Consider the following 25041-nt stretch of genomic DNA (forward strand, 5'->3'; position numbering starts at 1 on the left):
AATTTTGGAGATTAATCCTTTGTCAGTTGCTTCATTTGCAAATATTTTCTCCCATTCTGAGGGTTGTCTTTTCATCTTGTTTATGGTTTCCTTTGCTGTGCAAAAGCTTTTAAATTTCGTTAGGTCCCATTTGTTCATTTTTTGCTTTTATTTCCCTTACTCTAGAAGGTGGGTCAAAAAGGATCTTGCTATGATTTATGTCATAGAGTGTTCTGCCTATGTTTTCCTCTAAGAGTTTGATAGTGCCTCCCTTACATATAGCTCTTTAATCCATTTTGAGTTTATTTTTGTGTATGGTGTTAGGGAGTATTCTAATTTCATTCTTTTTTTTTTTTTTTTTTGCAGTACGCAGGCCTCTCACTGTGGTGGCCTCTCCCGTTGCAGAGCACAGGCTCGGAACACGCAGGCTCAGCAGCCATGGCTCACGGGCCCACCCGCTCCACGGCATGTGGGATCTTTCCGGACCGGGACATGAACCCATGTCCCCTGCACCGGCAGGCGGACTCTCAACCACTGCACCATCATTCTTTTACATGTAGTTGTCCAGTCTTCCCAGCACCACTTATTGAAGAGGCTGTCTTTTTTCCATTGTATATTCTTGTGTCCTTTATCAAAGATAAGGTGACCATATGTGTGTGGGTTTATCTCTGGGCTTTCTATCCTGTCCCATTGATCTATATTTCTGTTTTTTGTACCACTACCATACTGTCTTGATGACTGTAGCTTTGTAGTGTAGTCTGAAGTCCAGGAGCTTGATCCCTCCAGCTCTGTTTTTCTTTCTCAAGATTGCTTTGGCTATTCAGGGTCTTTTGTGTTTCCATACAAATCATGAAATGTTTTGTTCTAGTTCTGTGAAAAATGCCATTGGTAATTTGATAGGGATTGCATTGAATCTGTAGATTGCTTTGGGTAGTATAGTCATTTTCACAATGTTGATTCTTCCAATCCAGAAACATGGTATATCTCTCCATCTGCTTGTATCATCTTTAGTTTCTTTTATCAGTGTCTTATCATTTTCTGCATACAGGTCTTTTGTCTCCTTAGGTAGGTTTATTCCTAGGTATTTTATTGTTTTTTTTGCATGGTAAATGGGAGTGTTTCCTTAATTTCTCTTTCAGATTTTTCATCATTAGTGTAGAGGAATGCCAGAGATTTCTGTGCATTAATTCTGTATCCTGCTACTTTACCAAATTCATTGATTAGCTCTAGTAGTTTTCTGGTAGCATCTTTAGGATTCTCTATGTATAGTGTCATGTCATCTGCTAACAGTGACAGCTTTACTTCTTCTTTTCCGATATAGATTCCTTTTAGTTCTTTTTTCTTTTCTGATTCCTGTGGCTAAAACTTACAAAATTATGTCAAATAATAGTGGTGAGAGTGGACAGCCTTGTCTTGTTCCTGATCTTAGAGGAAATGGTTTCAGTTTTTCACCACTGAGAATGATGTATCATGTATCATTTAAAGCTTGTGTTTCCTTATCTATCTTCATTTTGCATATCTGTCCTTTGGTGAAAGTGGGGTGTTAAAGTCCCCTACTGTGATTGTGTTACTGCCGATTTTCCCTTTTATAGCTGTTACCATTTGCCTTATGTATTGAGGTGCTTCTATGTTGGGTACATAAATATTTACAATTGTTATATCTTCTTCTTGGATTCCCTTGATCATTATTTAGTGTCCTTCTTTGTCTCTTGTAATAGTCTTTATTTTAAAGGCTATTTTGTCTGATATGAGAATTGCTACCCCAGCATTCTTTTGATTTCCATTTGCATGGAATATCTTTTCCCATCCCCTCACTTTCAGTCTGTATGTGTCCCTCGGTCTAAAGTAAGTCTCTTGTAGACAGCATATATACGGGTCTTGTTTTTGTATGCATTCAGCCAGTCTATGTCTTTTGGTTGGAGCATTTAATCCATTTACATTTAAGGTAGTTATTGATATGTATGTTCCTATTACCATTTTCTTAATTGTTTTGGGTTTGTTATTGTAGATCTTTTCCTTCTCTTGTGTTTCCTGCCTAGAAAAGTTGCTTTTGCATTTGTTGTAAAGCTGGTTTGGTGGTGCTGAATCCCCTTAGCTTTTGCTTGTCTGTAAAGGTTTTGATTTCTGTGTCGAATCTGAATGAGATCCTTGCTGGGTAGAGTAATCTTGGTTGTAGGTTTTTCCCTTTCATCACTTTAAATATGTCCTGCCACTCCCTTCTGGCTTGCAGAGTTTCTGCTGAAAGATCAGCTGTTAACCTTATGGAGATTCCCTTGTATGTTATTTGTTGTTTTTCCCTTGCTCCTTTTAATATTTTTTCTTTATATTTAATTTTTGATAGTTTTATTTTTGTATTTAAATATTTTGTATTTAATTTTTGACAGTTTGATTAATATGTGTCTTGGCATGTTTCTCCTTGGATTTATCCTGTATGGGACTCTCTGTGCTTCCTGGACTTGATTAACTATTTTCTTTCCCATATTAGGGAAGTTTTCAACTATAATCTCTTCAAATATTTTCTCAGTCCCTTTCTTTTTCTCTTCTTCTTCTGGGACCCCCATAATTCGAATGTTGGTGCATTTAATGTTGTCCCAGAGGTCTCTAAGATTGTCCTCAATTCTTTTCATTCTTTTTTCTTTATTCTGCTCCGCAGTAGTTATTTCCACTATTTTATCTTCCCCATCACTTGTCCGTTCTCCTGCCTCAGTTATTCTGCTATTGATTCTTTCTAGAGAATTTTTAATTTCATTTATTGTGGTGTTCATCATTGTTTGTTTGCTCTTTAGTTCTTCTAGGTCCTTGTTAAATGTTTCTTGCATTTTGTCTATTCTATTTCCAAGATTTTGGATCATCTTTACTATCATTATTCTGAATTCTTTTTCAGGTAGACTGCCTATTTCCTCTTCATTTGTTTGGTCTGGTGGGTTTTTACCTTGCTCCTTCATCTGCTGTGTGTTTCTTTGTCTTCTCATTTTGCTTAACTTACTGTGTTTGGGGTCTCCTTTTCACAGGCTGCAGTTTCGTAGTTCCTATTGTTTTTGGTGTCTGCCTCCAGTGGCTAAGGTTGGTTCAGTGGCTTGTGGAGGCTTCCTGATGGAGGGGACTGGTGCCTGTGTTCTGGTGGATGAGGCTGGATCTTGTCTGTCTGGTGGGCAGGACTGTGTCTGGTGGTGTGTTTTGGGGTGTCTGTGGCCTTATTATGATTTTAGGCAGCCTCTGTGCTAATGGGTGGGGTTGTGTTCCTGTCTTGCTGGTTGTTTGGCATGGGGTGTCCAGCACTGTAGCTTGCTGGTCGTTGAGTGGAGCTGGGTCTTAGCGTTGAGATGGAGATCTCTGGGAGGTTTTCACCATTTGATATTACGTGAAGCTGGGAGGTCTCTGGTGGACCAATGTCCTGAACTCAGCTCTCCCACCTCAGAGGCTCAGGCCTGACACCTGGCCAGATCACCAAGACCCTGTCAGCCACATGGCTCAGAAGAAAAGGGAGAAAAAAAAAAAAGAAAGTTATCAAAATAAAAAATAATTCTTAAAAAAATTACAAAGTAATTTTAAAAAGAAAAAAAAAGAAAGAAAGAAGAGAGCAGCCAAACCAAAAAGCAAATCCACCAATGATAACAAGCGCTAAAAACTGCACTACAGGGCTGCCCCGGGGGCGCAGTGGTTGAGAGTCCGCCTGCCGAGGCAGGGGGCGCGCGTTCGTGCCCCGGTCCGGGAGGATCCCACATGCCGCGGAGCGCCTGGGCCCGTGAGCCATGGCCGCTGAGCCTGCGCGTCCGGAGCCTGTGCTCCGCAACGGGAGGGGCCACAACAGTGAGAGGCCCGCGTACCGCAAAAAAAAAAGTGTTATCAGCCCGGCCTACCTTACAGAATCATGAAAATGAAATAGATATGGGGAATTCTTTGTAAATAAAAGCCTAAAGCATAAATGTAAGATAGTATTCTCCTTGACTTCTGTGCACCCGTAAAAAAGCAGCATTCTAAATATGGTGGCATAAAGTATGCAATGGAAGTGTTTTGCTTTAATATTTGCAAAATAATGTCATTAAAATTATGCATGAGTTACCATATTCTAAAAGAGATTTAACTCATATTTCATGTTGTTTTAACTTCAGCACAGAAGCTGGGCCTCTTTGAGCCTCCCCCATTGCCACTGTCATCAGACGAATGGGAAAAAGTGAAGCAGAGATCCATCCTGCAAGGGGAGTCCATGCAGCCGTGCCCAATATGCAAAGAAGAATTCGAACTTCGCCCGCAGGTGTTTAGCGTGAGCTTAGATAAGCAGGCCCGTGGGGCATTCTCTAGTGACTGGACTCTGAACTGGGGCTAAGGGAGTCCATGCTTCATTTTCCAGTCTCTTCCTCCTATGTGACCCTCAAAGACTTACATTTTGTTTCCATTAATTAAAGTATGTGTGTGAGAAAGAGCTAAACACCCTCATTAAACAGACTTATTTACTGAATACTGTTAGTTCTCAAGTACAGAGTTTGTACAAAAGGAATGTTCCCATTCTGCTGGCTGTGAGCAGCTGGGGGTGAGTGGGGGCGCTGCCGGGAGGGCACCGAGGGCAGAAGGGTGGGGAACTTTTAAGTTGTTTTGTGACTTGAAACCGTAAAAGAAAAACCAAGACTGAATATCTCCAAAGAACCTGTGGAAGGATCTTTAAGTAAAATCTTTTAACAATCTTTATTCATGAACGTTTACCATAGTAAGACTGATGATAATATGCATAATATACAATCAATCTATGTCATAGGGGTTTTTTCTATACATACTTTGTCTGCCTAATTAAATTTTAATCTCCTGAAAGTTAGGGACTTTGCTATTCTTAGATTTTTTTTTTTTTTGAGCTAATGGCCACCGTGTAGTGATTTCTCACATGCATAGCATTATGCTTCCTACACAGAGGCACTTGGAAATTTGCTTTAAAAAATACAGCAAATACAGTTAAAGGCAGGCTTAAAATTCACAGCCTAGGAACCCCAGCTTTACTTACTATACTGGCACGTAAACCCTCAAACTTAATTTGCTTTAATAAGTTTCACTGTTAATGAGTTAGTTCACAGTCATACAATTTTGTTCTTTACTAATTTGAACTCACACGTTATTTTAAACATACTTATTATGTTCTAGTTCTCTATCAGAACCTAATCTTACATATATGAAAGTTGGATATTTCAGAAAGATATTAGCCCTTAAAGCACAGAAATACCTCTAGGATGATTTAGCATTTTAGTAGCTAAAGAGCTAATAAAGCCACAAGGAATCTTTCTGGCCCCAGCAACCTCTTTCGTAATTATGCTATAAATATCTAGCCTGACTGTGGTATGAAGAATGAAAGTTTGAAGTTGAATATCTTAAGGGGGAATCAGGATGCAACATGCCCACCATTTCTTCCATGTTGTTTTTTATAAATTTCTCACTATAGCATTTTTGGTTATAGATATAGACACGTGTTTATTTTGCATTTCTATTTATTGTTCTCATGTTTAGCTTTTTCCTTAGTTATAAACGATAGTTGGCATTTTCCCGACATTTAATGATTTGAGAAGGCTTCAGTTAATCTCATATGTCTCTGAGGTAGGCATTATACCCCTTTAACAGATGAGGACATAAACAATTCACGTGATCCACAGTGGACCAGCTCAGGAAGTGTGCCTGGGACAGCTAGAATCTAATCTGAACTTCTGGGACATTTTTAGTGTATTCACCAAGGCTGAATCGTTTATTTTTGTTATCTCAGAGAGTGTTTGCCAATAACAAATGTTTATGGACATTTAAAAGTATATATATATTTATATATATATATATAAATATATATTTTTGTTTGTTTTTTGCGGTACGCGGGCCTCTCACTGCTGCGGCCTCTCCCGTTGTGGAGCACAGGCTCCGGACGCACAGGCTCAGCGGCCATGGCTCACGGGCCCAGGTGCTCCGCGGCATGTGGGATCCTCCCGGACCGGGGCACGAACCCGTGTCCCCTGCATCGGCAGGCGGACTCCCAACCACTGCGCCACCAGGGAAGCCCTGAAAGTATATTTTAAATATACAGAGTAAAATATTATTCAATATAGATCATCAAATGTCTGTTGATAGATGAAAACTCTGAAAGATGATTCTGTTGACAATGAGCAATTGAATGCACGAAAGGCTGCCGTTAGATTCAAGGCTGGTAATTAAAAAGGACCCTCATTACTGAGTTTTTCCAATTTAGGGTTATTGGTGGCACGCAGTAAGTTTCAAGGAAAGGTTTTAGAACTTTCTAAGTTCTATTTGTTCTGATATTTCTTCCATTCTTCCCATTAAAGAAGAAAAGTGTAGACCAGACGAAGGCACGGTGTTGGGGGGGGGGGTCACTTTGAAACTGGAAAGTTTCACCAGGATCACGTGGCCCTGGGAAGGTGGAAGCCTGCACTGCTGGTGAAATGCCTCTGCCGCCTGTCTCCGTCCCACACATTCGGAGAGAGGCCGCGGGCGCCTGAGTTGCTTCGTGCTGGCTGTCCTGGTCTCACCCCTCCCTGGCCTTTCCTTCCAGAAGAGCCAGCTACCTTTTTCTTCGTTCAGTCCAAGCTCCTTTGTCACAGCCCAGAATGTCATCACTTGGTGGAGAATTTGGGTCACAGGAAGGTGGAATTTTCTGGAGACCACACTTCCCCTGCATTTAAAAAAGAAAAAGTGATTCATATGTCTCTAGGGTGTATTGCTAATTAAATTCAAGAGTGCAGTTGAGTTGAACAAAGCCCTAAGGAAAGATATTTGTTTTCCTTTCTCTGCTCCCCAGCCCCCAGCCTGGGTCCTCACCAGCGTGCTCCCTCTCTTTGGATCTGCCCAGAAATACTTCTCTTTTGTAATTGTTTCCGTTTTAAATATACACTCATTCTACAGCAAACTTCATGTGTTCGTTTGATGTTTCAGATTGTTGTTAAGTTAGTTTTTCTTGTTGAGATTATATACCTGTGCTATGCTAAACGCTAAATATTGTAAATATCAAAGTTGTTAATCTGCTTTGTAAATTTGTCAAAGAAACAACACAGCCTACTTTTTAAATAGTCAGAATTTTTCTTTTAATTAATGCATTTACGCTGCTTCTCTTTTAAACTAATTTAAACTTCAAACATCTCTTTGTCTTCTTGTGAACAGGTGCTGCTTTCATGTTCCCATGTGTTCCACAGGGTGAGTAACCCGCGTCTGTCCCCTCCTGAAGTGCTTGCAGCATCCTTGTAGCTCAGAGGGGTGGAGCCTCGTCTCTCTCACTTAAAGGCTCCTCAAAGGAACCACTTATTTTATCCATAACCACCATTTATGCTTAGAAATATGACTTTAGGCTAGAGTACAATTCATCCTGTTTTGAAAATGGTGAATTTTCTGTGGCAGAAGAGCCACAGATGTTTGCATGAGAGAGTGTGGCTGGTACGGTACGCCAGAGTGGGTGACAGCTCTCGTCCTCGGAGTTCACTGTGCAGTCGCCCGTATGCAGGGACCATCCGCCTTCACGTGAGGTGTTCCCAGAAGTTTTTGATGTATCTGCATGTATATTCTTATAAAATACCATTTCTGGAGCAAGTTTCAGGAGGAAGGTGTTAACATCTGATGAAACTTCTTCCCTTCATAATCTGAATTGGACTGTCTCATAATTATGAGAGAAAAGAACACTATAATTACATTAGAAGTAAAAATGTTGTTTATAAGTAATTACTCGTAAAATTTTAAGCGAAATGTTTTTCTTCAGGCATGCCTTCAGGCTTTTGAAAAGTTCGGAAATAAAAAAACCTGTCCTCTCTGTAGAAAGAACCAGTATCAAACCAGAGTGATTCACGACGGGGCCCGACTCTTCAGAATAAAGTGTGCGACCAGGTGGGGGGTCCCCGAGCCGCAGGAACGTGCCTGCCCATCTGAGAGGGTGCTCGGAGGCCTTTGGAAGCTGCTGGGGGGGTCTTCCCTGTGGCCTGGCCGCGTCCCAGGGCTGGCACGGCGGGGCTGATGGGGTTCTGTGCTCCAGGATCCAGGCCTTCTGGAGGGGACACGTGGTCAGGAAGTGGTACCGGGAGCTGAGGAGGACGGTGCCGCCCACGGACGCCAAGTTGAGGAGAAAGTTCTTTGAAGCAAAGGTGGGTGTGACCCTCGACGCTCCGGGCCGGGTCCCTGCCAGTGACTCATGGGTCATGGAGGCCAGCGAGGCCGTGAAACCCTGAGCCTTACTTCAGTTTGGGGCTTTTTACAAATGGTTGAGATGCGGGCACCTTAAACTGGCTTTCTAACCCAGTCGGTCCATACTTTCAGATTTCCTCTTCTAGTCAAATCATAAATTCATGAAATTGGAATAAGGTTAAATTCAAAGCAACTTCTGTTTGGCCATTTTATGACAGTTGTTTAAATAAACAACTGAGAAATGGAAGGGAACTTAAAAAAAAAAGAAAGAAAGGCCCACAGTGCTACCATTTTATTGAGGACCTCCTGGGGTCACCAAAATGCGAGCGATTTGGAAGTAAGTGAGCTCAGCCCCTACCCTTTCTCTTAACCATTCTTATCTGTACTTTCCGGCTTGTTTGGCAACTTTGTTATGTGCCTCATACAAAATGGCCGGGCCCAGAGGGAGGCGCGGCTACCCGGGCCGCAGTCCTCGGTCTTCCCTCCCCAGCTCAGCGGCTTCGGGCCAACAGCTGCAGCTGTGGCCTCAGAGTCCGCGCCTGTGCTGTGAAGGCAGTAACCCCTCCCTGCAGAGCTGCTCCAGCCCTGACCCAGAGCACACAGTAGGCACCAGAAAATTTGTATTTATTACAAATGTTAACGTATTGTTCAAGTTAGTCTTTATGCTGTTTTAGATTTAGTGCTATAGTCCACGTTTCTTTAGGATAGCACTGTATGAGAGTATGCTATTCTGACGATGTGACCCTCAAATCACTAAGATAAAACTCACGGTCACACTTCCCTGTTACACTTATTTGTGGAAGCATCACTCACACATTTATTTCGATCTTTTCTAAACGTACCTATTTTGGGGGCTGCACTCCCACGTGGAACAATGAGTGATAGAAAATTACCCTTCACTGTGTGCGGGACCCCCTTTCTTCCGCTGTATGACTTCCGTGGGCGTGTGAAGCGTAAGGACCTTGGCCCCGTGCAGCTGCCGTCAACACGTCAACCCCGTGCTGTCGTCCGACCCCCGGCCTGACCTCAGGCCACCGGGCTGCTGTCTGTGCGTCTCCTTCTCTGGCGTCTTGCAACTCCGCCCACCTTCTGTGTGCCGGGGTGAGAGGTGTGAGGGGCTTCTTCACGGTGTCCCAGGACTGCGCGGGAATCGGAAGAGTAAGAGGATTTAGGCTCGACTCTAAAGCAGTGCGATAATAGATTTTTTTTTCTAATACCCTTCCTGATCACTTAGGTAACTGTTCCAAGCAAGGTGGCTATCAGTATGTGCAAAAGAAAATCAGAATCATGGCTTATGTGATGTCTGTGCCTCAGACTTACCAAGAAAATATACTTGATTTGCCCTCAGGAGTAGGAGACCATTAAAGGCAGTATGTGAGCAAATGGCCTTAAAATACTGTGGATCTCGATGACGGAGGTTGAACAGTGGCTTCTGTGGCGCCGGCCGGCTGGAGATGCCCACGATGCTGTCCCCTGTCCTGGCGCTAGGAGGCGCCCCTCTGGCAGGGTGGGCAGTTCCTGGGCAAAGGGCAGCTCTGGCCTTTGGAGAAGTCGGGGGCAGAAGCGGGGGGGTGAGAGGCTGTGATCGAGAATCTGGGATTCTACCTTGTTTTCTCCTAGTCATTCACAGCCCTTCCAGCAGGACAGGGTGCGGAGGACGTCTGGGACAGGGGATGGGGTCCTGTTCTGTTGCACTTCTGTTTAGGAAATGACTCTTGCAATCTGATGATTTTTCCTACCTTTCCAACTTGATGGAACTCACATGCTGAGCTATAGGCATGATCTAGGAAGCGTTAATCCACAACTTTAAAATGCCAGTGTGCTTTAATGGAATTTGAAAGGTGACTGAACTAGGTCACCGAATTTCATTTTACCCAGGATTCTATAGATATATCCAGACTGTATAGATGCACACAAATGACAGTTTGAGAACTATGTCAGTAAATTACTATAAGCTATTGGGTGAACAACTGTCGAGGAACTGGATTTTCACACAATCTCAAAGAATCATCCCACACATCAGTGAGAATTTATAAAAAGAATGAGAAGTCTGTACACTGGAAAGGTCTGGTAGACATCTTCGCAGCCCAGTGACCGCCACTAGCTGCACAGAGTGACCCACGGGTCCCTAATGTGCACGGGGAGCACCGGGACCAAACACTGACTTTGCACTTTCATACCAAAACTGCTTCACCTGAATCCAGTCGTGAGGACACATGCAACCAGGCAAATCCAAAGTGAGGAATATTCTGCAAAACAGCTGACTTCAATTGTAAAGTGTTATAAAGAAAAGAAGAGGAATGTTCTAGAACAAAGACGTCTGAGAGATATAACATTTAAATGTAATGAGAGGTCTTTGGTTGGATCCTGGATCAAAACTAAATGTAAAACCAGTGCTATAATTGGGGTATGTGGGGATATGAACATGGACCATATATTATACAGTAGTCATGTGTCAGTTGTGTGTTCACTGCAGTGTCACTGTCAGGTACAGTGTCCTGGTTCTCAGGAGTCACATGCTGAAGGATTTAGGGGTGAAGTATTGTGATGTCTGCATCTAACCCTTAAATAGATCACACACCCACATATACACATGTACATCCGAAGAGAGAATACAAATGCAGTGAAATGTTAACAATTAAAATGTAAAGATAGGGCTTCCCTGGTGGCGCAGTGGTTGAGAGTCCACCAGCCGATGCAGGGGACACGGGTTCGTGCCCTGGTCCGGGAAGATCCCACATGCTGCGGAGCGGCTAGGCCCGTGAGCCATGGCCGTTGACCCTGCGCGTCCGGAGCCTGTGCTCCGCAACAGGAGAGGCCACAACAGTGAGAGGCCCACATACCGCAAAAAAAATAAAAAATAAAAAATAAATGTAAAGATAAACTCTATATGAAATGTAGAACTAGTGTACAGTTTCTAAATCCCAAGGAGTTGGGCTTGAGTCAGACATGAGAAGGAAGGGGGGGGGGGTTGGAGGGGAGGAGGAGATGGTATAAACAAACATGGAATTCACTCCTTACACCAGAATATATTCCATACAGAACAAAGAGTTAAACATGAAAACTTAAACAGAGTAATTTTAGAAGAAGGCATTATAAAATAAATTCCTCATCTGGGAGTGAGAAGGACCTCTCTGGTAGGATCTGTAAAACGATAAACACACACAAACCATAACAGAACGGATTGGTAACTACATAAAACTTCAAAACATATGTATAGGGAGAAAAAATTGAAAGACCAATGACAAATCAGGATAACATATTTGCAATTCAAAGGACTAGAAGCAAATTTCCTTAATATGTGACAAGCAGTTTACAGGACTACGGATACGTGATTACTATATAAAAAGACGCTCAACCTTACTCATAATTAGAGAAAACTAAACTAAAGAATAAGAACCTATTTCACCTATTAGATTGGCAAGAATTGAAAATTTTGATGATAATTATCTACAGCTGATAAGGAGGGGGAAATAGTCTTATAAGCCATTGGTAGAACTAAGAATGTACCATCCTGCTGGCTGACAGTTCCCTTTGATCCCTTCTCTAGAAATTTACCCCCCAGATATGCTCATAATGTTTTCTAAGATACATTCATGAGTATGTTAACTATAGCAATGATTATAAAAGAGGAAGAACGATAAACAACCCAAGACCCTGCCACCAAGGAAGCATGCATACAATGATTTCTTCACAGCAATTATGAAGAGCAAAGTGCATATATATGTGGTGATATAAAAAGATTTCCTACAGGGACTTCCCTTGCGGTCCAGTGGTTAGGGCTCCACGTTTCCACTGTAGGGGGCACGGGTTCGATCCCTGGTCAGGGAAATAAAATCCCGAATGCCACGCAGCATGGCCAAAAAATAAAAAAAAAAAGATTCCGTACAAGTCAGGAAAAGGCAACAAGAAAAGATAATGTGTAGAAAATGTAAGATGATAGGATAACAGTTACAACGAACAACGATTGAGATAAATTTCTGTATTAACAGATTCTTGAATTACATTGAAAAAAATCTGCTAGTAGCTGCTTATGGAAGATTTGAACCAAATGAAACAAAAATGTTCTACACAAAGACATGCTCAAGAATAAATGAGGAATGCACAAACAAAAGAAATAAAATAGAAAATCACAATAAAATAAATGAATTTTAAAGTGTATTTGGGAATCTAACATACACTATTCTGGTGTTCATGACACTGCTATTCTGTGGTACATAGCTAAAGCTTTACTTAGAGGACAGTAGTGTCAAATACATTTATTATTGAATAAGAAAGATGAAAGAATAATGAACCAACCGTTCAAATCTTTAAATGTAGGAAGTAGAAAGTATAAAAATAAAATAAGTAATTTATTAGGATAAAAGTAAAACTGGTAAATGAAGCCAATAGCTGGTACTTTGGAAAAGAGAAACTATAAGATAAACAGCTCATCAGAGTTTAAAAAACATTAACAGTGAGGTGGATGGACCCAGAATCTGTCATACAGAGTGAAGTAAGCCAGAAAGAGAAAAACAAATAACGTGTGCTAACACATATACATGGAATCTAAAAAAAAGAAAAAATGGTTCTGATGAACCTAGGGGCAGGACAGGAATAAAGATGCAGATGTAGAGAATGGACTTGAGGACACGGGGAGGCAGAAGGGTAAGCAGAGACGAAGTGAGAGAGTGGCATTGACATATATACACTACCAAATGTAAAATAGATAGCTAGTGGGAAGCAGCCACATAGCACAGGGAGATCAGCTCGGTGCTTTGTGACCACCTAGAGGGGTGGGATAGGGAGGGTGGGAGGGAGAGGCAAGAGAGAGGGGAGATGGGGATATATGTATACGTATAGCTGATTCACTTCGTTATACAGCAGAAACTAACACAACATTGTAAAGCAATTACACTCCAATAAAGCTGTTAAAAAAGAAAAAAAAGCTCTTCCAAAAAAAAAAAAAAGAAAAACAGGTACAACTACAAGGTAAAGTCTCACCAGGGTTAAAACAAATTAGATAAAGCAGAATGCAGATACACAGAATGGGAGGCATAATCACATATGTGGAAATTATCTCTAAATTATAAAAGACTATTGTATACAACTTTGTGCTGTTAAATCTGAAAATATAATTGAAATTACCTCCTATAAAAATAGCAAACATAGAAAGAAATATAAAATATAAAAATGACTGAGAAAGGGGCTTCCCTGGTGGCGCAGTGGTTACGAGTCCACCTGCCAATGCAGGGGACTCTGGTGGGTACGAGCCCTGGTCCGGGAAGATCCCCCATGCCTTGGAGCACCTAAGCCCGTGAGCCACAACTACTGAGCCTGCACTCTAGAGCCTGTGAGCCACAACTACTGAAGCTCACACACCTAGAGCTCATGCTCCACAACAAGAGAAGCCACCACAATGAGAAGTCCATGCACCGCAACGAAGAGCAGCCCCCGCTTGCAGCCCCCGCGTGCAGCAATGAAGACCTAACGCAGCCAAAAATAAAATAAATAAATTTTAAGAAAATGACTGAGAAAAATGATATTAAAGCATCTCAATCTTTACTGAAAATATATTAAATTTAACAGCCATTCCTAATAATGACAGCGAACTAGAACTAAATGAAATTTCCTTGTCTCAATAAAGACTATATATCAGAAACTAAAAACTGATTATTTTAGATAGTGAAACCCTAAAGATGCAAAACAGGTTACCCACAATCACACTTTGGCCATTCCTTGCCAATGCAATAATACAAGAAAACAAAAATACAATGTGTGTGCATTATATAATCCATATTTACTGTCTATACACATGGATTTTAAATCTATAAAATCATTTGAAAAATTATTAGAACTAAACCATTAGATGTTCAGATTCAAGATAAATATGCAATAATAATTGCATCCTGTATAGCAACAATAATCAGATATAAAATACAATGGAAAAGGATCCCTTTCATAATAGTTAATACCTAAAAATAAACTTACAAGAAATATATAAATACTGATAAGGAAAAGTTTTTCTGAGGATGACATTGGCAATATGGCCAAATAAGTTGTCCCTCACTTGTATTCCCCCTAACCAGCAACATAGCTTGGCATTCATCCACGGACAAAAATGCCTTAGTGGGAGCTGTGGGATCCAGCTCCATAAGCCGAGGGACCCGGGAGGAGTCTCACCCACCCAAGCGTCGGGTCACAGGCACACACACCTTGGTCCAGGCTGTGGACCCTGAAGTGGCCCTTGAACCTGCTCCAAGCTGCCGCAGCCCCTCTCGCCTGCAGCCTGGGTGCCCCTGGAGAGCACTGCCTTAGACAATCACCTACCAACAAGAAAGCCTTTGTGGAAGCCCACGTTTCCAAAGGCAAAGTTCCAGCACACTGTTGGAACAACAAAAAAAAAATACAAGTTTGGACACATTGGAGAGGGAAAGAATAGCCTGACTTTACCCACGTCACCCTCCCCCCAAGGAAGCACAGCTCAGGGCCAAGTGATTTCCCCCACAGGGGAAAATGAGGGCATGTGAGTAAGTGCCTGGCTTCCCCAGCCATGTGGGACACTGCCAAAGAGGCTCATCTTTCCCTCACCCCATCCAGAGTACTGAATTATGAGCCACATGACTGGGGATGGAAAAGACTGGGGAAGCAGTAAATAGGACTCTCAGAGGACATTAAAGGGATAGGGATCCTACCAACAGTGTTGAGGACTCCATCAAGAAGCCCACTCAAGAGCCATTGGGGATGCCTCTCCTGTAGCTCCCTCTCCTGGCCCCAGCACTCCACATGCCTCGCCCACACCCTGTGGCTGGCTCCCTGGGTGCACCCCTGATAGTGAGAGCCAGCTTTGGCAGACAGCTAGTGAGCATGTGCAGAAGGCCAGCCCAGGTCTGCAGGCAGGGAGGCACCACCGACTTCAGCTCCAGCCTCACCTTGGGAAAGCAAAGGAGGCTGTCAGCACCTAGCCTGATGTGTTGCAGGATTGAGAGAAGGCACACATGCTTGGAATTCTTCCACAGAGGGAGCAAGGAGCGTGGAGCAGGCATATCCAGAGACCGTCTGAGAAGCCTCAGTATCCCAGCAGGGCTGGTGGAAGGGATTTCTCTCCTGAAGTCAGTCAGTAACAACTGGGGGAGGTGACTGCTTCCTCAGATGCAAAGACAGCAACACAAGACTTCAAGGAACATGAAAATCAAGGAAATATGACAACACCAAAGGATCACACTAATCTTCCAATAACTGACCTCAAAGACATGGAGATCTGTGATTTACGTGATAAAGAATTCAAAATAAATATTTTGAGGAAGCTCGATGAGCTACAAGAAAATACAGAAAAACCACTCAACGAAATCAGGAAAACAATATAGGAACAAAATGAGAAGTTCAACAGAGGGACAGAAAAAATTAAAAAGAACGAAGCAAATTCTGGAGCTGAAGTATACAATGAATGAAATGAAAAATTCAGTAGAAAGCATCAACATTAGAACGGATCAGCCAGAAGAATAAGCCTGTGAATTAGAAGACAAAACCTTTGAAATTAATCAGTTAGAGGAGAACAAAGAAAAAAGAAAGAAAAAGAGTGAAGAAAGCATATGTGATCTTTGGGATACAGCAGAAGAAACAATTTGTAAATTATTAGAATCCCAGGAGAAGAGAGGGAGAAGGAGGCAGAAAGGATATAAAGAAATAATGGCTGAGAACTTCCCAGATGGGGGAGAGATTTAGATATCCATGTGTATGAAGCTCACAGGTCACCAAACAAACTCAACTTAAAGAGATCTTCTCCAAGACACATTACAATAAAACTCAAAAATCAAAGACAAAGAGAGAATCTTAAAAGCAGCAAGAGACAATAAGCTTGTAACTAACTTAACAAGAGAATGCCCATAGGCTAACTGGATTTCTCAGCAGAAACCTCAGAAGATGCCCAAGTGCTAAAAGGAAAACACTGCCAACCAGGAATACTCTATCTGGCAAAGATGTCCTTCAGAAATGAAGGAGAGATTAAAGACTTCCACAGACAAACAAAAGCTGAGGGCGTTCATCACTAGACCTGCCTCACGAGAAATGCTGAAAGCAGTTTTTCAAGCTTAAAAGAAAGGATGCTAATTAGTAACATGAAAACATATGAATATATACATCACACTTGTAAAAGAAAGTACGTAGTCAAATTCAGAATATTCTAATATTGTAGTATTATGGTGTATTAACCACTTAACTCTCTTACAAAGGTTAAAGGACAAAAGTATTAAAAATAACTATAGCTACAATAATTTGTTAATGAATATACACTATAAAAAAGATGTAAATTGTGACATCAAAAACACAAAAGGGGGGAGTAAAAGGGTAAAGTTTTTGTATGCAATCAAAGTTATCAGTGTGAAATACACTTATACCTATACGATGTTTTATGTAAGCCTCATGGTAACCACAAAGCAAAACCCTACAGTAGATACACTAAGATCAAGAGAAAGGATGAGTGTGTACCACTCTGGAAAGTCATCAATTCACAGTGGAACGCAGCAAGTGAGGAAGAAAGGAACAAGGGAACTACAAAACAGCCAGAAGACAATAAGGTGGCATTAGTAAGTCCTCACCTATCAGTAATTACTCTTAATGCAAATGAATTAATTTCTCCAATCAAAAGGCATAGAATGACTGGATAGATAAAAAACAAAACTTATATGCTGCCGACAAGAGACTCACTCCACCATTAAGGGCACAAATAGGCTCAAAGTGCAGGGACAGAAAAAGATATTCTACTCACGTGGAACCCAAAAGAGAGCAGGGGTAGCTATGCTTCTGTTAGACAAAATGGACTTTAAAGCTGTAACAGACGGGAAAGGTCATTATATAATGATAAAGTGATTAATTCATCAAGAGGATATAACAAAAATTAACTCAAAATGCATTAAAGACTTAAACCTAAAGCCTGAAACCACAAAACTCCTAGAAGAAAGCACAGGGGCAGGGAATTCCCTGCCAGTCCGGTGGTTAAGACTTCGCCTTCCAATGCAGGGGACGTGGGTTCGATTCCTGGTCAGGGAACTAAGATCCCACACCACGGGACAAATAAGCCTGCATGCCACAACTACTGAGCTCACACGCCTCAACGAGAGAGCCCGTGTGCCGCAAACTACAGAGCCCACGTGCTCTGGAGCCCTCGTGCCACAACTAGAGAGAAACTTGCGCACCACAACTAAGAGCCTCCGTGCTACAACTAAGACCCGATGCAGCCAAAAAAAGAAAAATAAATAAATTAAATAAAATAAATATTTAAAAAAAGAAAGAAAGCACAGGGGAAAATCTTGACAATGGTCTCAGCAATGATTTTTTGGTTATAACACCAAAAACACAAGCAAAAAGCAAAAATAAATAAAGGGACTACATCAAACTTAATAGCTTCTGCACATCACTGGAAACAGTCTACAAAATGAAAAGAGACAACTTACAAATTGGGAGAAAATATTTGCAAATCATATATCTCATAAGGGGTTTTTATCCAAAATATATAAAGAACACATACAACTCAATAGCCAAAAAACCCAAATGTCTGATTAAAAAACTGGGCAGAGGAGGTGAATAGGCATTTTTCTGAAGACATAACAAATGGCCAACAGGTACATGAAAAAGGTCTTCAGTATCACTAATCATCAGGGAAATGCAAGTCAACACCACAATGAGATATCACCTCACACCTCTTAGAATGACTGTCATCAAAAAGACAAAAAATACCAAGTGTTGGTGATGTGGAGAAAAGGGAGCCCTCCTGCACTGTTGGTGGGAATGTAAATTGGTGCAGCCTCTATGGAGAACAGTATGGGGGTTCCTCAAAAAATTAAAAGTAGGACTACCATATGACCCAGCAATTCCACTCCTGGGCATCTGTCCTTCCAAAGGAGATGAAACCAATATCTCACAGAGATTTCTGCACTTCCATGTTCATGGCAGCATTAGGCACAGCAGCCAAGACACGGAAACAACCTAAGTGTCCGTCAACAGATAGATGGATAAGAAGATGTGGTACATCTACAATGGAATTCAGCCAAGAGAAAGAAAGAAATCCTACCATTTGCAAGAACATGAATGAACCTTGAGGACGTTATGCTAGATGAAATAAATCAGGCAGAGAAAGACAAATATGGTATGATTCCGCTTATGTGTAGAATCTAAAAAAGTCGAACTCAAAGAAACAGAGCAGATGGTGGTGGCCAGGGGCTTGGGGAGAGCGGTGGGGGGAATGGGGAGATGCCGGTCAGAGAGCAAGCTTCCCGTTAGGAGGTGTCCTAATGCACAGCATGGTGACTACAGTTAACAGTATGGTATTATAGCCTTGAAAGTTGCCAAGAGATCTGAAACGTTCTCACCACAAAAAAGAAATGGTAACTGTGTGAGATGATGGGGGTGTTAACTGACCTTCCGGTGGTCATCGCTTCCCAACATATAAATGCATCAAATCATCACATTGTACACCTTAAACTTACACCACGTTGTACATCAGTTATATCCCAATAAGGTTGTAATGAGGTAGAACATCCTTGTTAAATATCAAAATATATATAAAATTTTGGTAACTAAGATTCTTGTGAAATGTTAGATGAACAGGTGATGAACCAGCAGAAAGTCACCCACCTCAGTGCACAGGGATTCTAAGTCTACAGTAAAGGTCACATATGAGGTCAGTGAAGAAAAAGATTGAGAAAATCAATTAATTTATGCATTCATGTGAAGGAGAAAAATAGACATTACTTCATACCTTATCCTCAAAAAAGTTCCACATGGATTAATTATGTAAATACTTTTTAAGTGAATAAATAAAATTAGTAGAATACAACATAGATGTCGTACTGGGCACTGAGCTCTGCCCGCACTCTGGCAGGGGGAACGGCCTGGTGACCCCAGTGTGAGGTAGAAGCTTCGACACTGACGCTGCAGGTGGAGCGAGGGGTCAGCGGCCCCCACCTCGCCAGGCCGCTGTGCAGAAAAGCACTGGACACACTGACGGTCGACAAGGCAAAGTGACCGCCTTCACTTGGATTTTTAGTAACAGTGGAGCATTGGCTTATACATACATTAAGACACATATATTCTTTAGGGGTTTCGGCTATTTTCTTGTGGTTTTTAAAAGATGTAATCCTGTGAGTAGAATAAGTATTTCACAGTGCAATACTAGAACAGCCTGATGACAAAGAATGTTAGACATGAAACAACCATGCACCCTGAGTTGGTAAAGAAAGAAATCATCATCCAGAGGTGCCTTTAGGAAAGACTTTTATCTTAGTTTAATAGTGTACCCCATTTTACAAAAGAATTAAATAGCATTTTTCTAATGATAGAAACTGAATTTATTCAGTTCATCAAGGAACAAACGTGTGTTTCAGTAAAAAAATAAGTTTGAACTGATCATTTTCCTTTAAATACCTGTAAAAATACTTTAACTTAAGTTTGTCAGTATAATGAGGCTTTAAAGTCTAGAAATCACAGGTGAAGATATTTAAAATAAAAATGTAACTCTTGGTCCTGGATTCTCATTATATTCATCTTTACAGTTTTTCAGAGCTAAACATGTACCCTGAAGCCCAGCCTCAGAAGAACTGGGGTCTGTAGGTTTCCTAGTAATAGATGCAGTGAAAGATAAATTCCAAAGCCAAAGTGAACAGTGAGTTCATCAAGGCTCCTTGGGGCGGGAGACTAGCTCTGTGACTGGGACATTCCAGGAGTGCCAGGTTTCCTGCACAGGCCTGCCTTTCAGCTCTGCAGTTTGACACCCGTGTCTTCACCCCGTCACCCTCCTCACAACCTAAATGTGCACAGAACTTTAGATCAGTGTGCTATGAGGGACCCAGTGTTTGAATTTTAGAAATTGGAGCGTTTACAAAGCAAAATGTGCAGTGACCACAGGATCAGATATGGTAAAATTCTTCGTTACCTGTGGAACAACCGTTCTTGAATCTGGGGTGTCGTGCAACCACCAGCCACATTTCTGAGCTGAATCTCCATACTCACCACTGGTGACAGTTACAGTAATGCAAATTCGTCTTATGTTTAGTCTACATAATTGAAATTGCAAATTTCATGTGATGCATCCCGCTGCCCAAGGCAGACAGATAAATGTCGGGTCTACCACCTCATTGGTCAGTGAGACCAAGACACTGCAGCAGCTTCTGCCTTCTCCCCCCGCAGCCTGCTGCAATTCTGTACTCCAGCGGTCTCCAGACCTTTGGAGTCTACCGATGGTCAAAGAGAGACTCGGGGCTCCAACAAGGTCACTGCCAACTTTCAAAACCTTTCTATTTTGCCAAGTAAGAGTTAAAACCAAGCATCATACACCATCAGAATCATCTCATAAAAGGAGGACTATTTTTCAACACCAGGAAAGTTGGAAATACTTGACCACACACTAAAGGATATGCCTTTACACTGAACCGTTTAGCTTTAAGAACTTTCACTCCACTGAATTCACTTATTTTCTTTTCTGGCAGATGGGTGAAAACTTCTTTGTCATACTTGGGAACCACTGGTTTAATTACCTTCAGGGAAAAGAAGCCTAATCGACAGAAAAGAAAGGCAAAGAGGGATAATAATGTGATATTTTTAGGCACAATGAATGAGGAAGTGCTTGTTTCCTTTAAAGTTTCAAGATCTCACCAAGATGGATATGTTTTTAATACTCTAGATTAGATTAGCTCAGGCCATTCTATTTTTATAAATTAATCTATCTTACTTGCAAAAGAACTGTGGCCTTGCATTTTCACTCTTCTGTTGCAGAGGGGATTAATGAAGTCTTTTCTTACCTCAGTCTTCCTGCATCTACTGGGTCTTAACTAATTAGTAGAATACAGAGGTCATCTTTCTACAAATAGTCATGCTTCCATACGCTGAGGATTTCTCTCCGCAGATCTGCCTTGCTCTGAAATATCACTGGCACATTCCTAACAAGACTGAAGCAGAGCAAAGTGAAGTTGTGTCACACTGTAGGTTCTTTTAAATAGATGGCAGTCCCGTGGTAAGAACTGTGCGGGTCAAATGTTGCGTTTTGTACCCACAAGTAAGTGTCTGAAAGTAACCTTGAGTCAGCAGCGCCTTTGTCATGGAGGGCGCTGGGGCCGTAGGGATGATCCAGGAGGCCTGGTGCGCTCTTGCGTCGTCTGGTGAACTCAGATCAAAGCCGCCTGGAGAGGTCACTAGAGCTGCTGTGCTCATACCTGTCACCAGTGTGTACAGAAAGCCCAAGTGTTGCCCAGAATGCAGTGGTTGGTCCTTGAATGCCTTTGATCCTTATCTAGAAATTCTGCTAGCATATGTCATATAATTGAGGTATGGCCTTTTATTGCTGCAATTAAAACTTTTCAAATGCATTATACTATCTCAACCCAAGCTAAAAGTCCTGACCATTGTTTAAAAAGTGAGGTTAGGGATTTGTCAGATGCTGTGGTTGACTTTAGGGGCTGCCGCTCCCACACCCTCCCGCAGGAGATTTCTCTTACTTTTTTTCATTTACATCTCGCCAAACAGCATAATGGTCTTAAAGTTTGTTTAGTCCTTTGGCTTCCTTTATCACATGGAGATGGCAAACATTCTGTTGCTAACTTGAAGTGGCTCCAAGCAGCAAGACGGGGAGGATATTAAACCAGTAAAAGCTTATCAACTGATTCATTGATATGCTGTAAATTCCAGGCTTTTCACTTTGCTTTTGAGGGCGGCCGTAAGTCAACACATTAGTAAGCGATTGCTGACATCAAGATGGATGCTGAGAGGGGCCTCCTGGGCAGACAGAGTTCACCTGGGCACTTTTGTTAGGATATTTTTTTTACTGTTTAGCCAGGATGTACTTGTAAATGACCAGTAATTGCTTTATATATCAATAACCTGAATTTGTAATGACTTAATTTATCAAATATCTGAAATGTGAGACTTAAAAAGAAAAATATAAGAAGATATTCGTTGTTTAATTGAAAAATGTATGTATTTTGTCCATAGAATTAATATTAACCCCTAGTTTGAAAACTAGACCTCGATCGTCTTTGCATGTGTGGTGCTTGCCTTTTCCATCACGGAAGGCCTCTGACCCGTGTGACAGTGAGGCAGTAAACAGGAGAAGAAGGATGCTAACCACACAGGAATTCGACATTTAAGAAATATTTCATAATAGCTACACTTAGGACACTGCTCTGACCTGGCCACGATAGGTAGTCCGTAAATATATAATGATTTAAATTTTTAAAATATTACCCTTGCTAACTTTCCAATACTTGAAGCACAAGAATAAAGACAGTCACATCAGTTCACTTTTAGAAATTTGCCATAAATATATACTGAAGGATTTTCGGTATGTTTATCAACAAGCTAACGTCAATGTTATAATTAGAAGCCAAACATTGATGCCTCACTGAATCTTGACACGGCAGGTTCCTTCAGCATCATTCCACGCAGACACTGTCCATTAATCCCCACAAAGGAACTTGTACTGCAGTCCTTTAGAATATGCACATTAGGGCATGTATGTGTCTCCATTTCTAATCTATTGCAAACTTAAAGTCGACATTTTTTATTGAACGCTAAGGGCCTCGCCAAGATGAATCTAAGGAACGAGGAGATAAGAAATACACACAGGAAAAAGGTATGAGCATCCAGCCGGTGACAAGTGTCAAGCGAAGGGGCCAAAAGTGCTCTCTGGGCGTCCGGAGAGAGCGCACGTCCAGCCCAGGCGCGGGGGACGCACGGCCGTGCGGAGGTCGCAGAGACGGAGGAGCATGACGGTCATTCGTGGGCTGAGTGAGTCTGGCCAGACCGGAAGATCCCTACGGCAAAGTAGTGCCTTTCCTGAGGAGAGGCGGGGGCGAGGCTGGGGAGAAGCTGGCATCAGCGATGGAGGGCGAGGTGGGGACGGCAGTGTCCCCTGCAGGCGGTGAGGGTGAGAGAGCAGCTGGGGGCGCCTGGCCTACGCCTGCCCGCTCCTCCTCTCCCCCTGCACCTCGCTGTCAGACCCTCTCTTCCGCACCCTCTCCCGGCCCCACCCCGCCTTCCTGCTGGGTTGGGCGCCCTGTCGTTAAAGGAACAAGATGTGCCCCAGCCCGGCCCGGCCCAGGCTCCTCTGGGACCCATCTATGCTTTCTATCCCTCACCCTGCCACAGCTAAACGGCAGGGTAAAGGCAAAATTACTTAGCTTAGGTTGAATAACCTGCATTTTAAGTCTTTAACCACCACTGCATATAAAGGGGATTGTTATTTTTCTCATTTACGACACGCTTTCCATTTAAGGTGAGGAAGAAAGCATGGTCGTTAACCAGTGTGAAAGTGATGCCAGGTGTGGCGGACAGGAAAATACAAACGAGCACACCTGCGTCCGGCACTGACCCTGCACCTCGCCCGTTCAGAACGTGGTTCCAGGTGGGGAGCGGCTGTTTTCAAGCGGCCTCTGCAGACCCGAGCATCGCCCCGGAGCCCCTGCCTGCTTCCCCACCAGACTCACGGCCTCCTCTGGGTGCGCCCCACCTTCCTGGAGGGAAAGAGGCAGGAAACACTCTTTGACAACGGTATCAGTTTCAACCAGCCATGTCATGGAGAAAACCCCGAAGAGACGAAGGGGCAGGGAGCAGACTAAGGTCGGAGGCCAGCGTGGCCGGCCGGGCGCATTAAGACCCGCCCTCCACAGAGGCACTAGCTGCATCTGCGAAACTGACGAGCCCGTTTCTTCAGCAAGTGTTTCTGCTGTGTCACCCGTAGTTGGCATACAGAGCGACCCACAGACAAACAGAGGCGGGAACCCGGGGACCCAGGGAGAATTCTGCACGATGGGCCAGCGTTGAGCGCAGCACTCCCAGCGCCTGAGCTGACAGTGAGAAGGAATGGAGGCGGCCTGCAGCGCAGGGAGGCGACATCAGGGACTGTCCCCACTGGGGCCACGTGGGACCCAGCGGCGTGCACACCAGCTCCAACTCAAGCCGTGAGAACTCACTCAACGTGTAGGAAGAGCACCACAGAGATACCTCGCCACACACGTGACAACATTAACATATATATACAGAGAGGGAGATATAAATACTCGTGGCCTCCACATTTACTCCGTTGCTCTCTTAAGTGACCTTTGAAAGCTCACGGGGACACCTCACACTTGGGAGTTGGGTGGTTACGTCTCCAGGAATGATGACTAAAGCTGTGTTAAATAACTTTGACTCAAAAATTAATCGGGAAACTTCTATGATGGCAGTTCTCAAGCATGAATGAGCATCAGAACCCCGTGGGGGCTGTTAAACCACAGACGGCTGCTTCCTACCTGCAGGTTCTGACCCAGGAGGGCTGGGCTGGCCCGGGAGTTGGCATTGCTAACAAGTTACCAGGTGATGCAGATGCTGCGGGTCCAGGGACCTCACCTGAGAAGAAGCATTGCGATCCTTTCACACCAACCTGTCTGCTCCAAGTAGCACTTCCGTTCAGAACTAATTTGAGAACATACCTCATAATCTGAGACACTCTGGAATAGAACGTGATCCTTTCTATTCTGAGGTATAATTTTGGAGGAAGAAAAGACCTTACCTTACAGGTCTAAATGGGAAATATCTCACACTTCAAGAAAACCCAATTTACAGAAAACCTGAGTTATAAAACATTAATTGGAAGGCAGCTGTATGCATTTCCAAGTAATTCTTCCTTTTATAAAGTATAGGGAACTCTTCTACTTTCAATAATTTATCTGGAGATTATCAGGTATTTGAAAGGCTCAGGAACAGAGAAAATGAAACACTGCCAGCTGGAGCCCATAAGCTAGGGTCCAGCTGCCAGGCAAGTGTAATTAGAATCAGCAAGAAACAGAACTGGATTCATAGATGGAAAAGCTTCTTCCTCCAGACCTCCAAGTATGGCTGAAAATCAACTGCATGCAAAACCCCAAAACACAGGTGCCTGGATTCAAAGCCCGTGGGCCGCCTGCCGTGTTA

General features: G+C 42.7%; 1 protein-coding gene across 1 annotated transcript in view; it reads left to right on the plus strand.

Annotated features, from left to right (window-relative positions):
- RNF32 (ring finger protein 32) overlaps positions 1 to 25041 on the plus strand; it is a gene marked incomplete at its 3' end in the record, with an annotated part of 39156 nt that overhangs the window by 9583 nt on the left and 4532 nt on the right. The window contains 4 exon segments of the mRNA XM_082847083.1: positions 4092 to 4234; positions 7117 to 7149; positions 7706 to 7830; positions 7976 to 8084. Of these exon segments, the coding sequence (XP_082703209.1) occupies positions 4092 to 4234; positions 7117 to 7149; positions 7706 to 7830; positions 7976 to 8084 (410 nt within the window).

Source organism: Leucopleurus acutus, assembly GCF_964270905.1.
Source record: "Leucopleurus acutus genome assembly, chromosome: 9".
Classification (NCBI taxonomy): domain Eukaryota; kingdom Metazoa; phylum Chordata; class Mammalia; order Artiodactyla; family Delphinidae; genus Leucopleurus; species Leucopleurus acutus.